At 38.0% G+C, this 17,933-nt stretch overlaps 1 protein-coding gene across 9 annotated transcripts in view; it reads right to left on the bottom strand.

Annotated features, from left to right (window-relative positions):
• The window catches only part of sox5 (SRY-box transcription factor 5), a 190,726-nt gene that overhangs the window by 59,794 nt on the left and 112,999 nt on the right, over nt 1-17,933 (bottom strand). For 7 of the 9 annotated variants that reach the window (XM_088347757.1, XM_088347758.1, XM_088347762.1 and 4 more), the window contains 2 exons: nt 17,175-17,301; nt 10,135-10,220 (listed from right to left, as the gene is read on the bottom strand). In XM_088347757.1, the coding sequence (XP_088203883.1) occupies nt 10,135-10,220; nt 17,175-17,301 (213 nt within the window). The remainder of the gene's footprint in view (nt 1-10,134; nt 10,221-17,174; nt 17,302-17,933) is intronic. The other 2 variants (XM_088347759.1, XM_088347764.1) reach the window with 1 other exon arrangement.

Here is a 17,933-nt window from a genome sequence, read left to right as displayed (position 1 = left end):
CGCATTGCCAGCAGTAAGTCCGATTTGTTTCCAGTGGGAGTTGGACTCCGCCAAGACAGCCCTTGTCGCCGATTCAATTCATAACTTTTTTGGACAGAATTTCAAGGTGCAGCCTTGATGTTATAAATTAGTTTCCTTTGCAGAGTGGTTGTGCTTATCCTAGATATCAGGTGAGAAGTTCGATCATCCGGGGTCTCTGCGTTGAGAGGAGCCAGCTGAGGTGGCTCAGGCATCTGATAAGGCTGCCTCCTGGACGGGCCTGTCCCACAGGCAGGAGGCCCCAGGGGCGACCCAGGACACGCTGGAGAGAGGTCTCTAGGCTGGTCTGGAAATGCCAGTCAAATGAGCTGTATGAAGTGACTGGGGAAAGATATGTCTGGGATTCCCTGCTGAAGCTGCAGAAGCTGCTGCCCCTGCGAACCGATCCCGGATAATAGATAATAAATCGAAACATTTTTATCTCATGTATTTGGTAATATATGAATTAATGAATAAACGAACATTGTCCCTCACAAATCCATAAAACACGAAACTTACTGTTGCTTTTCTTATATATATATATATATATATATATATATACATATATATATATATATATATATATATATATATATATATATATATATATATATATATATATATATATATATATATATATATATACATACATACATACATACATACATACATACATACATACAGTGTTCTTGTTTGCCCGTGTCCCTGCGTCCTAGAGGCATCATTTTTGCTGGGGACGCATAGTCTCAAGTCAACGTGCGTCCCCGAGACGCAACTTTTTTGACACAAAATTGTCATTATTACCCGATTACTTTTTTTTAACAAAGATTTACCGCACTCCAAACTTTTCGTCAGGCAGATCCGCCATTGTTGTTTTGGTCTTGCAGTTCAAGTTTTCGTCTGCACGCCGATCTCTGCGCTTCGAGATCACGTCATTGTTGTGGTGGTTGTCATCGAGGGAAGGTGAAATTCAACACAAAATTGGTAATTTCTGCAGTGTCAGTAATAAGTCGAAACATAATGCAGAAAGTTTTAACAACGGCAATAATTCCGGCACGAAAAAACAAATTATGTTGTATAAAGAAGTTAAGAAAAAAAGGAAGTATACAAGTACAAAATGAAAAAAAAGACAGGTTTGTGGTTATCCCTTTAATCGGTATATTACCAACAATAATTTGATGCAGGAAATGAATTAATAATTTGAATAAGAAAATGTATTATTCTACTTAATTATATTTGCATGTATTTTTTCCTTCTACGGTGAACGTCCAAGCTACTTAATATTTGAACCTTTTTTATAATAAACCTCATTCATGTCGAGCAACTCAGTATCTCACAACAAAATGTTAATTAACAATATATATGATATAACGAAACACATGTGCAATATAACATGTTAAACTACATAAAAAAACACGTTTGAAAAAAATATGGTGTAAGATAATTTTTTAAGGGAAATTACAACATCTTGTAAGGGCATGGAGCCGTGGAGGTTGACAGGTATGGAAATTCTTTGAAAGAACGCGGAGGCAAGGAAAACACGTGTGTTCAAGCAAACGATTCGACGAAAGAAAATAAACAAAAGAATACTCCTAGCAAGAAAAGGACTTTTCTGCCGAAATGGACTAAATTATATTCCTGGTTACGCTATGAGGAGGATGATAATGGATTGGACCTTGAGAAGGCATTACAACTGTGGCGGGACAGCAAACCACGAAGAATATATGAACTGAAAGATCTGAAGTGATAACTGCTTTGTATTACCAATTAACTGATGATTAAAACTGAATGAAAATATGTATCAATATAATTATGTCAGCAATATTATTTTGTATAATGTACTATATTGTTGTGAACTGAAAAATCTTGAGTGATAGCTGATTTGTACTACCAATAAAATGTGATGATTAAAATTGAATGAATATATAGATTTTTATTATATTTGTCACCGATTTACAATTTCAACACTAAATTTTGGGGACCCATAGATCTCTGTTGGGACCCATAGATTTTTGAGGTAACACAGGTAAAACGAACACTGTATATTATAAATATATATATATATATATATATATATAGCATCCAACAAATTAGCAATATTATCTGAAGTGGCAGATGATTGATGTTTTTTTTAAAGAGGTAAAAAAGACAACTAAGACAAATATTATTATGAGGCAATATTTCTTTATCTATTAATTTTCTTTTGTTAGTTACAATGTATGTGTCTGTGACTGGGAAAAAAATGTTCGTGGGATTTTACAAATGTTATTTTTAAATGATTTTTTTTTTTTATTTTGCAACCTTTTTTTTTTATTTCTATGGTAAATGAAAAATTTGATCCAATAAATTAGCAATACTATCTTTATACCATTTTATGATATTTTGTCGTGACTTACAAATAGTAAAACAAGAAAGACTTTTCACTGGAGGACTATTTATCTATTTACATTTTTTTTTATATTTATTTAGTTAGTTTAGGTAGTTAGTCAATAAGTTAGTTAGTTATAATTATTTGAACCAACCTACAGCCCACAGTCAGATGCACTGTAAAGGGTCGATGTGAAAATTTGAATAAAAACAACAACAACAAAAAAATCCGGGTAAATGTGTCTTGTTTCCATAACATTAATTGAGCTTATTTGGTTGATAGATTAATACTGGCCCTCATAGGCTGTCACAGGTTAAGGACCTTTAAAAAAAGCTTGCAGTTGGCCAAGAGTGATGTTAATCAAAAGGTCATAGGCTAATGGAAGTAATGCAAATCATCTGACTAATCTGTTTGTTTTGGCGCCAAACAGAGTGAAGATCATCAAATGATGCAGGAATACTTTTAGGCATTTTTTTTTAAATCTGTCAACATTATCGTATGTTTCTGAGTAAATATTTTACACAGTTGGATTCACTTGACTTTTGTGAATGTAACCACACCATATTTGAAGGGGTATCTTGTCATGGGTAGAAGTTCCCAGCACGTTTGGGTGATGTATACTGTTTTAGTTTTTTTTTTATTTTGTTTCGGGCTGATTTTGAAGTTTCTGTAAAGAGTACATTTTGAAATCATCATATCTTGAATCTCAAAACTTTGAGATTTCCAATAAAAATTAGCATGACATATTTCAGTGAGAACATTAAGGGGTTAAATTGCACGAAATGTGTCCATCTGTGGCCGGTACTCCACAGAGGCCTTTATTTGTGGGCCCAATCGAGTCCCATTACAAAACTGGTTCCTGTCACTCAAAGCTTACCCAATGGTTCGGCGGGCAAACTCACACACGTGTACACACATTGCTACACACATTCACACATACACAATCACACACACACATACACACAGTGCTGAACACGCCTGGAGAGTCGCCACAGCAACTTGCATGTCAACAAACAGAGAGTGACAGCGCAAAGCCCCCTGGGGTGACCTCAGGAAGTACACTAACACACACGCACTCTGTGAATCAAAAAATAGGGAAATACAATCATAGTTGTTGGATGAGTTTAAGGAATTTGAAATGTAACTCCAGAGGTAAGATCTTAATCTTAAATCCAAGCCTGACCCAAATTTTGGCATAAAATAGTAATCATCACAATCAGGCGGGGTTCCCTTTCTCCAGGCTTTAATTAATTATAATAAAATGCATTTCCTCCTCCCGAGTCCTCACAAATAAAATGTGAAATTTTGAGTTTGCTTTAGGCTTCGTCTTGCAAATAGAGGTAAGTAGGCCTTCAAAACCCGCAGGCCTGATCAGGCTGGATTTGTTTAGGCCCATTATTACCTTATTGCAGGGGTGTCAAACTCATTTAAGCTAATGGGCCACATGGTAGAAAACTAAAACTCTCAGAGGGGTTGGCTAGTAGATTAAATATAAATAGAGATAGGGAGATAAATAGAGAGGGAAAGACGGAGAGCAAGATAGCGAGAGAGAGAGAGAGAGAGAGAAAGAGAGAGAGAGAGAGAGAGAGAGGGAGTATGGGAAAAAGAAGAAATACAAAACATATAGAGAGACAGAGAGGGCGAGGCGAGCAAGACCGAGAGGAGAAAAATTATGGAGAGGGTGAAAAAGAGTGAGAGATAAGAAATAGAGAGACGGAGAGGGACATAATAAATTAGAGATAAAGAGAGAAGAAAGAGAAGATATGAAAAATAGATGGAGAGTGTGAGAAAGAAAACAAAGAAAGGAGAGAGGAAAATAGAGAAAAAAGAGAAAGAGAGAAAGTGGGAAAAATAAAAAAAAAATGTGAGAAAAAGAGAAAGAAAGAAAGATAGAGAATAAGAAATACATCTCGAGTTTTTTTTTTGTGATTGGTGGCTGGCTTTGTGGCATCCAGTGTGGACATTTCTTATACTTATTTTCTCTTCTGCTTCTTTCAGCGTACTCTTGCGGGCGGATTGGAACCTTGGCGGGCCTGATCTCGCCCGCTGGCCAAATGCTTGACACCTTTGAACTGACAACTAACTATACATTTTCTAACCCTTTTCTAAAAAGTACAAAAGTATAACCCCCAGGGATAGTGTTCTCGCTGTACCACATTTTCACGTGAAACACAAACACAAACAGCTGGCCCGCCATGCGTTTTAATCTGGCCCACAAGACAACACTGAGAGACGTTTAAGGGAAAATGAGCTGCAGTTTTAAATATTACCATTTGATATCATAAGTGCCAGGCACCATTCACAAAGCAATTGTAGTAGTATCTCTCTCTCTCTTGTCTTTTTTCTCAGTTTTGCCCTCTTACTTTCTCTTTCTTTAACCATTCCTCTCACTTTCTTGCTCTTTCTTTTTCTCTTTCTAACTTTGTCTCTTTTCTGTCTCTCTCTGTTTTTCTTTATACACAGTGCACAAAGAGACAGACTGCTCACTTGCATATTCACACCAAGGGACACTTTGGACTACCGTCAGCGTGTTTGTCCTCATCAGAAATTATAACTGTTTGTTTTGTGAAATATGATTTTTGTTTAATGGTTTGATTGTTTAAATGAAATGAAATGAAATGATCTGCATTTATATAGCGCTTTTCAAGTCAATGACTTCCCAAAGCGCTTTACATTGTGCTTCACATTTCCCAATAGCGGCCGTGATGTGTGCAGCCATGTAAGGCGCTAACCTGCTTATTGGGGGTAATTGAGGGTTCAATGTCTTACCCAAGGACACTTCGACATGTAACACGGACAAGCCGGGATTCGAACTGGGATCCCTTAATCCTAAAACGATCGCTCTACCTCCTGAGCTACTGCCTTCTAAGTCATAAAATATTGTCTGGATTGTCAAAATTACTAAAATATAATAATTTATATAATAGGATAGGCATTGTGACTGATTTATTACCTAAATCATTTGCATAAATGTGGGTGTCACAGCAGCAGGGCAGCCCTGCGACCCTACTGAGAAAGAGCGGTGCCGATATGGACGGGTGGATGGGAGTCACAGAGATAAATTCATAATATATCTTCAAAAATACTCATGTTTCTCCCGTTATTCCCACTATTTAGCTACAGTAGCTTTCCCGGAAACGTCTTAAAGCAGGACCACCTGGCAAACACGAGGCTCACTGTTACTGTTAAACCTCTATTTTTTCGCATCTAAAACATATAAAAATGATGTCTTTCATGTATCCTGTCATCCAAACCCCCACCAACCAACAACCTCCCCAAATCCTGCCCCCACAACACAACTCCCCCTGTCTGTTGTCTGCTCTTCGTCCATTCTGGTAATCCAAGACAATATGTTCTAACATCTGCCTCCCCATATGATGCATGACCCCCCTGCCATTGACCCTTTTTAAGTCGCCCACGCTCACAAACACATGCACACATTTTTCGTCCCCATCCTCGCTAAATAACTCCACCTTTGCCGTCCCGCTCCTTGCCTGAGTGCATTTCTATCTGCGGGCCTCCCCTGTCCTTCTTCAGCCCATTTGTGTGGATAATATCAATAATATCAAGGGTCAATAAGAGAGCCGGATTAATACAGTCTAATGCACAATGTCACACTCACCCCCCTCCCTCAACCCATGCACCCCCCACCCCCGGATTAAGATGCTAAATGTCACCCTTGCCTTGGACAAAGCTTGTTGGCATGCGACGTTAAGCTGCCGCTAAGTGTGAAAATGATTCATATTTTTTGCGCTACATCAGGCAAGAGATTAATACATTTTTTTGGAGCACTCACAAGCAGTGCACCGCCCAGACCTTCTTGGGGCACAAGAAAATCTATCAATCGCATAAAAATCAAGGCTCAAAATTGCGAATTCAGTAGCAAATTCAGCAAAGATTACCTGCATGCAGGTAAAAACAACATGTGTTCCCTTTGCAGTGTGTTTTGATTGCGGTATTTTGAAGCCAATGGTTGAGTTGCATAAAGAAGAGTAAAATCAGAGGACCGGCTCTTTTGGCTTGGCTCACTATAAAGAGCTGTTTCTTTTGGCTTCCTAACGGCGCTTCAGATGAATTTGTTGCTTTAATTCATAAATTAACTATTATGCAACATTTGCACAAATTGCTTTAAAAAGGGGAAAATTAGGGAAAAATGATACAAAATAAAAAGCTTAGAAAAAAAGGAACTGGTATTGTGTCGCATTCAAATAATTAATTTATATTAAGTGAATCTTTTTGCTACATTGTACTTCCACTAAAAAAGTGGGATTGAATACAGTTGTGTTTTGAGCAAAATGTTAGCATTATGTAACAAAATATACTTTTATAAAAAGAAAAACCTGACCTAAAAGCGGTTGTAAAATCATTTGACGTTTGTGGGGCAAACAAACTTTTCAATAGTACATTAGTCAATTCATTCAAATGTGACAAATGATTTCGCATTGCCAGAAAATCAGCAAATTGTAACTTAATCTCAGGTTTTGGACATGTCGGATCATGATTTGGTTGCCACAATGTTGATCACCATTATTCCAGGTAATGCTACCAGCTTAGAGGGAACATTGCCCATGAGAAAATCATCATCAAACATGTAGAAAACCTTAGACCAAAAGTTACATTCTGCTGGCTTGCCAGCAACACTAGTTAGTTTTTCAAATTTTAATAAATTTGCTGATGTATTATTAGAAGGGTTGTTTGCAGAACAACTATTACATGAAATGTACGTTTTTAAAAAGTCTCAACGTCAAAATGGAAAATAATGACCGACCAGCTAAACTGGTTCCATCCGATAAAGATCGACTTTTAGCTCTTCTCGTAGAAATCAAAATTTAATGAGTGAACACAAACAATTAAAAAAAGAGGGTGAGCTGTCAGGGTGAACATGCAATCGACACATTATGTTAAACTCATTGTTTTTTAATATTTTACACTCTTGTGTGATTATGAGATGTACCGTATTTTCCGCACTATAAGGCGCACCTAAAAGTCTTATTTTTTTTCAAAAGCTGACCATGCGCCTTATAACACAGTGCGCCTTATATATGGCTCAACATTAAATTCGCAAGGTCTCGCAACTACGAGAAACAGCCGCCGACTCCATTTTTCGCGCTGTGCATACTGGGAAATATTAAACGATTGGTAGTTGCCGGGGCTCGTGTTGTATTTGTTTACTAAGTGGCAAAATGGCTACCCCATTAAACTGCTTAATTCATATTCAACAAATACAGTATTTGTCTGAATCCAGGGTTATGACTGGTGAAGATGTAAAGCACAATTTACCTTAAACAAACGCAGAATTATTCAGAATGTCACGTTTGAGAGAGAGAGAGAGCGAGAGAGAGAGAGAGAGAGAGAGAGAGATTCTCTTTCATACGTGCATTTGTATAAGAAAATGGCTCCTGTTAAGAGACACGCGTACAACGCCGAGTTTAAACTCAAAGCGATCAGTCACGCAGCACAACACGGCAATAGAGCGGCAGCGAGAGAGTTAAACTTAAATGAATCGATGGTACGGAAGTGGAGAAAGGATGAAGATAAGCTCCGCCAAGTAAGGAAAACTCAACAAAGTTTCCGTGGCAATAAAGCAAGATGGCCAGAGTTAGAGGAGACACTTGAACAGTGGGTTGTTCAACAAAGAGCTGCAAGCAGAAGTGTCAGTACGATAACTATACGTATGAAGGCAACAGCGCTGGCACAAAAACACCGGACGTGTTGGATGGCCCATTCACTGAGATATGGTCAATTCGAACACAGCAGAAGAAGAATTCGAGGGATTCGTCGATGAGGAGCTTATAGAGTGATCTTTGTTTTTCTTTTGTGTGTTTACGTTTTACATTTTACAGTTATTATGTTATTGCTTTGCACTCGTTGTTTTTGCACATTACGAGTGTCACTTTATTGCGATTGCACTAACGTTTCATTTAAAATAACAGTATCAGACGTTTTTTTCTTTGCGTGTTGACTAAATGGACAAAAAATAAAATGATATGTCGATGTTGTTCAAAGATGTCAAAGATGTGTCACGAAAATGCTTTACCTCAGAGAAAATAATAAAACGGCTGTTTATTTATTTTGGGAGTGAATGGAGTTGTGGAAAGCTTGTTTGTTAATAAAGTTTGACCTTTTTGAATGCTTTGTTGACATTCCCTTGAGCGTGGCAACATCTAGAGGTTGCATAAAGTAACTACATTCTCTACTGTAGTCAAGTCGTCACATTTATTTACCGTAAATAGCCCTTAATCCCAAAAATGTCTCGAAGGACTGCACAGGATTACAATTACAAAATTGCACAATTACCTGATCTTAAACCAGCATGCACTTATAGCGCCTTATAATGGGGTGCGTCTTATGTATGGCATAAGTTTTAAAATATATCATTCATTGAAGGTGCGCCTTATAACATGGTGCGCCATATAGTGCGGAAAATACGGTAATTTATGAAACACAACATGTCTTGTTATAAAATCTGATTTTATTACCTAAAAGTAAAAGTATTTCGGTTGTTAAGGGGACAGGACCAAGATAAGCTCTGTTATTTTCCTGTCTGCCCTTTTTCTTCCTTCTGTTCTTTCATCAAAACTGCTGATTTTCAAATTTTGTAACCTTGCCAGTGGGGAAAAATGTCAATCAATCAATCAATCTTTTATTAAAATAATACGAACATTTTGTGGATATATTTAGTTGCGCAAGACAAAACTATTAAATCACACTTTTTAGTGGAAGTACAATGTCAAAAATTGACTGTTATATTCAAATAATTTGCAAATTATTTGAATGTAATACAATACAATCAAAAACACCCCAAAAACCTGTCCTTTTTCCTGCTTTTTTTCTTTTTTACCCTTTTCTTTATTTTTTCTTCTTCTCTTTATTTTTTCCTAGCTTTTTGTTTATTTTTTGGTCTTTTTTCTTGTTTTCTTCTCTATTTTCACGTTTTTAAATTCTATTTGTTACTCAAACTTATTTTCTCCCTTTTTTTTCTTCTTTTCTTCTCATTTTTTCTTTTGTTCGTTTTTTAATGTTTGTGTAAATTTTTATTTATTTATTTCCCCTCATTTTAAGCCATTTTAAGCATAATGTTGCATAAAAAAATGTTAATATAGGATAAAAGCCACAAAAACAATGTGAAGAGCCATTTGGGTGCCGAAACCGCCGTCTCCTTTTAGTTAATAAAGAGCCGGTTCTCTACAAAAGACATAAACTTGTGTGGCAAAATTGGCATATTAAGTAAAGGTCACGAAACTACGCTGTCAAAACAAATGCATTTTGTGAGGGGAAATATTTTAAACAAACTGCCGCCTTTTGGGGTTATTTTGACACAAAAATCGTACATCCTTTTTAAATCTTTATTTTATACATCACAATTAGATATATTTATTAAATAATATAGATTTCTTGTTCTGTTTCTTTTTTTCTTGTTATTATTATTAAGTATTATTTTTCTTTTTAACTTCAATTTTTTCCAGTTAAATCGTTGCAAAATTGCAACATTATTTTTTTCTTTTTTTTTTTTTACACAATTTTAACCCTATTTTTTGTCAATACACTCTAACACTATTAATACAGTATTGTCAGTGTTTGAAGGCTTTTTGTGAGGGCCAAAGTTGTCGAAACGTGGCATAACATATGGGTGGCAAGATTGCAGCGGTGATCTAAAGACATTCTTCCAGGCTCAACACACAACAAAATAAGTGGCGGTGCAGGGGAAACGTTTTGTGTGGATACGATAGCAAAATTGAGCGCCTTACCTGGAGCTGAAGGGGTCCCAGGCCTGGAGAGGCAGCAGCGGCTGCAGCCATTGTAGTGGGGATGAGCTGAAGGGGGTAGGGGTCACCTGTACAAAGAAAAGCAACAGTAAGTTTCGTGTTTTATGGATTTGTGAGGGACAATGTTCGTTTAATTAATTAATTCATAATTTTGTTTTGTTTAGTTGTTCATTTCAGGATGTTTGTTCATTCTTTATTTCATACGTATTTAATGTATTTATTTATTCAATAAGGTATTGATTCAACTATTTATTCATATTTATATATATATATATATATTTATTTATACAGCTTTTTATTGAAATATTCATTTTACATGTATTGATTTAATTATATTTATTTATTTTGTATATATTTGTGTATTTATTCACTTATAAGTATATTAATTTGTTTTTGAGTATGTATTTATCCAATAATTATTTATTATATTTATTCTTCTGTCATTGTATTCCTTTATATATTTGTTTAGAGTTATTTATTTATTTATGTATTAACATATTTATCAATTTAATTCTTCATTTATATTTTATTCATTTTATATTTGTGTAAAATTTCATGCATACAGCATTTAAGCTAATGGGCCACATGGTAGAAAACTAAAACTCTCAGAGGGGTTGGCTAGTAGATTAAATATAAATAGAGATTATTTAATTATATAAATAATAGCATTATTTAATTGCGTATTCATTTTACATTTATTAATGTATTGTCTATCAGTTTATCTATTAATGTTATATTCAGTTATTATTTAGTATTCTATTTCTTTATTTATTTAATTATATGCATTAATCAATTTAATATGATATACTTTATGTATATATATATATATATATATATATATATATATATATATATATATATATATATATATATATATATATATATATATATATATATATATAAAATATGCACACATGTCGGCATGTATGTATATATGTATTTATCACCTTTATTTAGCCATATATTCATTTTATGTAGCATATTATCATGACTATAAGGCTTCATTTTTTTAGTCGCCTCTTGCGACAAGCAGCTGACCATGGTGGGGGAATTCTCAAACCTCCCAGAGGGAAAGGGCCCCTTACCACAGAAGTAAATGTAAAGAGACCAAGAGGGAGGCCGCGATTGACGTGGATGGATGGTGTTATGACTGCACTGCAGAAACGAGGTTTAAATGTAGTGGAAGCTAGAGCTCTTGTTGGTGATAGGAAGGAGTGGAGAGGTGTTGTTTAAGAGTAGTGTGATGTTTAGACGTGTTTTCAGGGATGGGCAGGGCACCTGTATGATACGGCAGGGGTAAACCAGTGAATACTGTCGGGCCATGCCTTTAAACAGAAGAGTGTGTTGTGTCATCCTGACCCAAGTGACATGGCTGCTTTCTTGTGTCTTGTTTCATCTGGAGGGACGAAAGCATGACCGACGTGCCGAGGTGCTTAACTTGTTTGGGTGTTTGGGCATTTGGAATGGCCATTGTCAATTTTTTTGTGTGGAGAAGAAACTTTCTCTGAGTCTGTTTGTTTATTTTTTTTCCTTTTTTCTTGTTTTTGTGTATGAGTTTGTCTTGCTGCCGGTCACACCTCTCGAGGAATATGAACAGGGTAGATGGATAGATTTTTGTATATATTTAACTATTTATTCATTCATAAGTATATCAATTTTTTTTTTCGTATGTATTCATCCATCCATTATCTGTACCGCTTATCCTTAGTAGGGTTACGGGGGTGCTGGAGCCCATCCCAGCTATCTTCGGGCAGTAAGCAGGGGACACCCTGAACTGGTTGCCAGCCAGTCGCAGGGCACACAGGGACAGACAATTCGCTCGCTCATTCACACCTAGGGACAATTTGGTACAGCCAATTAACCTAACATGCATGTTTTTGGAACGTGGGAGGAAACCGGAGTGCACGGGGGAGAACATGCAAACTCCACACAGGAGTTTCTCATGACCTCAGAACTGTGTCGCACACACGCTAACCACTGCGCCGCCGTGCTGCCCTGTATGTATTTATTCAACTCTTATTTATTATATCTGTTTTTTTACCATTGTATTCCTTCCTTTGTTTTTTTATATTTATGGATTCATTTTCTTCATTGTACTGGTATGGATTGTGATTGATTTATCAAGTCAAGTCACATGTATCCGTATAGCCCTTAATCACAAAAAAATCTCAAAGGACTGGTCAGGATTACAATTAAACATTAAAAATTAAGTCAGCAGCGCAAAGCCTCAACGACTACAGGCCTGTCGCACTTATGCCTGTGGTCATGAAGTGCTTTGAGAGGTTGGTGTAAACACCGCACTTCACACCGCGCTGAGCAACCTGGACCACCGGGGGAGCTACGTCAGAATGCTCTTTCTGGACTTCAGCTAAGCCTTCGATACCATTATCCCGGAGATCCTGGTGGAGAAACTCTCTCACCTCGGACTCTCTTCCTCCATTTGCTACTGGATAATGGACTTCCTCTCAAACTGTCTAAAGTCCGTGAAACTGTGCAACCACGTCTCTCCCACCCTAACAATGAGATTGGCTCGCCCCAAGGATGTGTACTGAGCTCCCTGCCTTTCACCCTCTACACCTCCGACTGCTCACCGACCCACCTCAGAAACACAATTGTTAAGTACGCTGACGATGCTACCATGGTCAGCCTCATCTCTGAAGGGGACGAGGCGATGTACAAGGATGAGGTGGAGACACTGACAACTTGGTGTTCGAAAAACCACCTCATACTGAACACCACAAAACCAAAATAACTCATACTGGACTTCAGGAGGAAAGGCATAAACCCAGCACCACTCATTATAAACGGAAACTGCGTAGAGAGAGTCCACTCTTTCAAATTCCTAGGCGTGCACCTCTCTGATGACCTCTCCTGGTCTGCTAACACCAGAGCGGTGGTAGGGAAGGCCCAGCAGCGACTCCATTTCCTGAGAGTGCTCAGGAAAAATCATCTGAAACAGCAGCTGCTGGTGTCCTTCTACAGAGCCACAGTGGAGAGCATTCTGGCACACTGCATTACGGTGTGGCATGCTCGGTGCATGGTGGCAGACAGAAAAATACTTCAGAGTGTCACCAACACAGCCCAGAGAATCATTGCTTGCTCTCTGCCCAGTCTAGAGGACATTGCCTGCTCTCGCTACCTCAGCAGAGCAAAAAACATCATCAAGGACTTCTCTCACCCCGGCCACCACCTCTTTGACCTTCTGCCTTGCGGCAGACGCTACAGGTCACACACGACAAAAAAAACAACAACTCAGAGACAGTTTCTTCTCCAAAGCCATCACCATCCTTAACACACACTGCACAAAAAACTGAAACTCTTGCAAACACTACCTCATACAGATGTAAAATTGTATTCGTACCTATGCTTACTTGGCACAACGTTGCCTATTTTGCACTACCGCATATTGCACTAATACGATCCCAAAACTGTATGTAAACACCCAATGTAAATGTCTTCTGCCTCTACATGCCCACACTTTCTTGTGTAAATATTGTGTAAATTATCTTTTATGTTTGTTTAATTCTCTCAGTAAAATGTGAAACTGGAGTGCCACGTTCAATTTTGTTGTCAATATGTTCAACCCATTTTGTAACAATGATAATAAAGGTATATTCTCTGCTATTCTTTTCTATTCTATTCTAAACTATCGCCTGATCTTAAAAGAAAAACTCAAAACCTCATTTTGAGGAAAAAAGAAACTTTGAGAAGGGGCCTCACAAGTGGTAATCCCCCTTCCAGGATGACCAGGGTGGAATAGATTTAGCATTGGGTCACAGTACACAAACACAGTAAACATCAATAAAAGAGAACACTTGGTAACATGTTAAAATTTGTCTGGAAACTGCATGACAGCAACGACGCCTCAAGCCTGTAAAATAGTCCAAAAGGTCCACAACAGCAACGACACAGCTTCCAATCTCTACCGGCTGGCCATTGCAGGCATTATTCATGACCCTGCGTGTTATATTTTAGATTATCATGCAATACTTATGCAAATGATTTAATATACAATTTATGAGAAGTTTAAAAATCCTTCATCTTTTTGCAAATGGCTTGTGATTGCATTCCATGCTTTCTTTACATTCTTGATATTTTTGACGCTCCTGATATCCTTTTATGGTTTATGATTCATAATGCCAGACCATACCTTTCCTATTTATGCAGATGACTTATGAAAGTGAGCGGCACGGCGGGAGGGTGGTTAGCGCGCAGCCCCGCAGTGCAGAGGCTCAGCAACCTCCCTTTGTGGAGTTTACATGTTATTCCCGTGCCTTCGTGTTTCCTTCGGGCACTCTGGTTTCCTCCCACATTCCAAAAACATGCATGTCAGGTTAATTGTCCAGTCCAAATTGTCCCAAGGTTTAAATAGATAGATAGATAGATAGATAGATAGATACTTTATTCATCCCCGAAGGGAAATTCACATTTCCAGCAGCATCCCTGAGCTGAGAACAGTACAATAATAAAGCCAAAAGAATACAATATACAAATACCCAGTGTGACGTGCAAATGCCCACTGTAGCGTGTTATATAGAGTAACTAAATAGTGCTACACAGAATACATATTGCAGTAAGATTCGAGCGAGTTGTCTGTCTGTGTGCCTTGTGACTGGCTGGCAGTTCAGGGTGTCCCCTGCCCACTGACTAAAGATAGCTTGGATGGGCTCCAGCACCCTTGCGACCCACTGATGATAAGTGGTGCAGATAATGGATGGATGGATGGACTTTTGAAAGTATAATTCAAGACAACATTTGTCGCATTGTTTGCGTTGCTGACATTCCTTGATGAATTAAAAAGCCAGAAACAATCAATTATGATGCATGATGTCTTATCTTACTTGACAAATGTATGGCAATGACATATAAAAGTAGGTTTTATGACTGCATTTATTGCCTAGGTATGAATTTAGGAGCCTTCCCATTTTTTATGCAAAAACGCAAAAATTAATGCCAAAAAAGCAAAGAGTACAATAAATACAGTCATAAATTATACAATCAAAACTATGCATCCAGGATAGGTCATTAATCTAGCATAATGGTGTCACGGCAGCTGGGTGGTTATCACACAGCCCCACGGTGCAGAGGTTTAGGGTTCAAGTCCAGCTACCGCAACCTCCCCGTGTGGCGTTTGCATGTTCTCCCTGTGTGGGTTTCGTCCGGGCACCCCAGTTTCATTTCACATTCCAAAAACATGCATGTCAGGTTAATTGGCTGGTTCAAATTGTTCCTAGATGTGAATGAGCAAGTGAGTTGTCTGTCCCTGTGTGCCCTGCGACTGGCAGGCAACCAGCTGTATGTCGCTGAGGAACCCTTAATTAAGGAGATCATTAAAAAAAGATTCACTGTTGAGACACTTTATGATAAAGACCCACACAGAACTGTATTTCCCAAAAACGCCAGCCATACACACAAAGCAATATAATTGGGTGAGCGGTAGGGGTTGGCGTAAATATGTACACACACACACACACACACACACTTCCCTCTGGTCGCCGTTCTCAGCACCAAAAGTAAATATGTCAGTGCACTGGTTTGCAGTATTTTGTGACATTTTTACAAAATAACTCAGCTTGCAACTTGTTTTGAAAAAAATATTCACAAAATAAATGAGCCTCAATGATCTACAGTATCTTTTGGAAGGAAAAGTTGAAAGTGGTATATTTGTTGACACACGACACAGGTTCTGGCATTATTCTTATTTCATACATTGTGGAAAACCATCTTATTTCACACAGTGAAATAAAATGTGCTGAAAAATTATATTTTGTCTGGGGAGCGGTTTTGCTGTAATCTGTAAATATATGGTATGTTTCTCTAACTCATTAAAAAGGTTTACGACCCCTGCATTAGAGTATAGTTGGTGTTGGTGTTAATCATGAAATGAAGCAAGGTATATAAGAAAGCACACACATCTTTACCGTAACTAAGGAATGCGGCTGTAACCAATTCCAGATTTAGACAGTTGGCAAAGTTGTACAATTTATGTGATTAGAAGTAGAGGTTGTTTTGTTTGTAATTAGCAACATCTGGGAAAGGCAATTTAACAATTGTGAAGAGCTTCAACAAGAAAAAATGAAAACATCTTCAAAGTAGGCCTCCCTTTTTAACATGGGCTCCAACAGCCCTTGCTTGGACCAAAAGTTGACTTAGCAGAAGGAGCGCAGTTTCTGCATATTTCAGGCGGAAATAATGGAAAAAAGAGACGCCACACATAACAAAGATTTGCCCTCTTTGCCCCGGCTCTCAAAAATAGTCAACTGGGGATAATCAATCACAGTCAGAACAGTGTAGTTTATGTTAGGTAGAAAACATTGGCATGCTTCAGAGGCCTGAACCAGGAAAACAATGCACTCTGCTCCCAGCATTAGTTGACTTGGGATAATGGATTAGAGCCACAACTGTGCACTTCATTTTAGGTGGCCCAGAATAGCACGCCTCCTGACCAAAGTGCCTTCAGCCAGGACCTAGCTAGCAGCAAGATGAGATTGGGGGAATGGATCACGGCCACCAGAGTGCAGTTTATATTAGGCAGACATACAGTAACAATAAAAAAAATCTCTCTGCCAGTCCCCATTATTAAGATATCCATAAGTAATGCTACTTGCTACTGATTCTAGAGGCTTAAAATATTAGCTATATCCTTGCCCAATATTGTATAACAATCTTTTTATTTTTTTCGGATACGTTTTCTAGTTGAAGCCCTCTACAAATATTTTCACATCATTTTTCCCTATATGTTACAAACAGAACAACCAAACAGATCGTTCAGGTACAATAGACCTCAGCAACAATTTAATTGTTAGTTTTTAACCTACAACTTGCACAAGTTTCTTAATTCATTGCATTTTTTGTAATTCCTTAGTGAAGAAATTGTATTTCTGTGTAAAACAGAAGTAACTATGGAAAGACTGTTACATTAAAAGGGTTGTTGATAAGTATTATCTAGTGTTAGATTCAATATTTTCAATGTTAATCAAATATGTAATGTTTTTGTTTTGTATTAATTGAACAGAACTCACTGCAGCCTGGTTTGTAGTTGAAGGCAGGCGGCATGAGGAAACCCTGCTGGGCTGCTGCTGCCGCCAGGGTCCTCTGGTCCGGAGGAAAAACAGGGATCATGAGTGGTGGAAGTTGGCCCTGGACCTGCTGAGGATGCAAGGAAGGGAGGGAGGAAAGAGGGTCAAACATTAGCATTTTAAATAGGCTTATTTCAACTACAGTATAATCGTAACTGTATGGAACTACTTTTCTCCTGTTTGAACTAGTCGGGTTATACAATGATGCCGCAACATTAACCAAACCAGAGGTGGGCACTCCAGTCCTCGAGGGCCGCATGTTCTGCATGATTCTGGAGGCTGCTCTGCTCCAATACAGGTGATTGCAATATACATATACCAAAATAAATGTCATGATTACTGATGTGACTGAGCTGTGCCCGCTCTTTTGGCACCAACTGGCGCGTGTTCTGATTGGCTACATGTCAATATTTCAACCCATTCCTGTCACTCTCCTTTTGTCATTATTTGAATCGATCGCTATTGGCTAAAGTTATTCGGAGCCTCGGATTTGCTAGAGGGCCAAAACAAACCCTGCAATTGGCCGAAAAAGATGTGTCAATCATCCGTTACATCGATCGCTATTGGCTGAAGTTATTCGGAGCCTTGGATACGCTAGAGGGCCAAAACAAACCCTGCAATTGGCCGAAAAAGATGACTGAATAGCAAGCTTGCTAAAGTACCCCATAAAGAAACATGTTTCATTAGTCTGTATTTGTAAAC

Source organism: Urocampus carinirostris, chromosome 11, assembly GCF_059441175.1.
Source record: "Urocampus carinirostris isolate Australia breed hairy pipefish chromosome 11, RoL_Ucar_1.0, whole genome shotgun sequence".
Taxonomy (NCBI): Eukaryota; Metazoa; Chordata; class Actinopteri; order Syngnathiformes; family Syngnathidae; genus Urocampus; species Urocampus carinirostris.
Note: the sequence above shows the minus strand (reverse complement) of the source record. Positions and strands in the feature narration are given on the sequence as shown.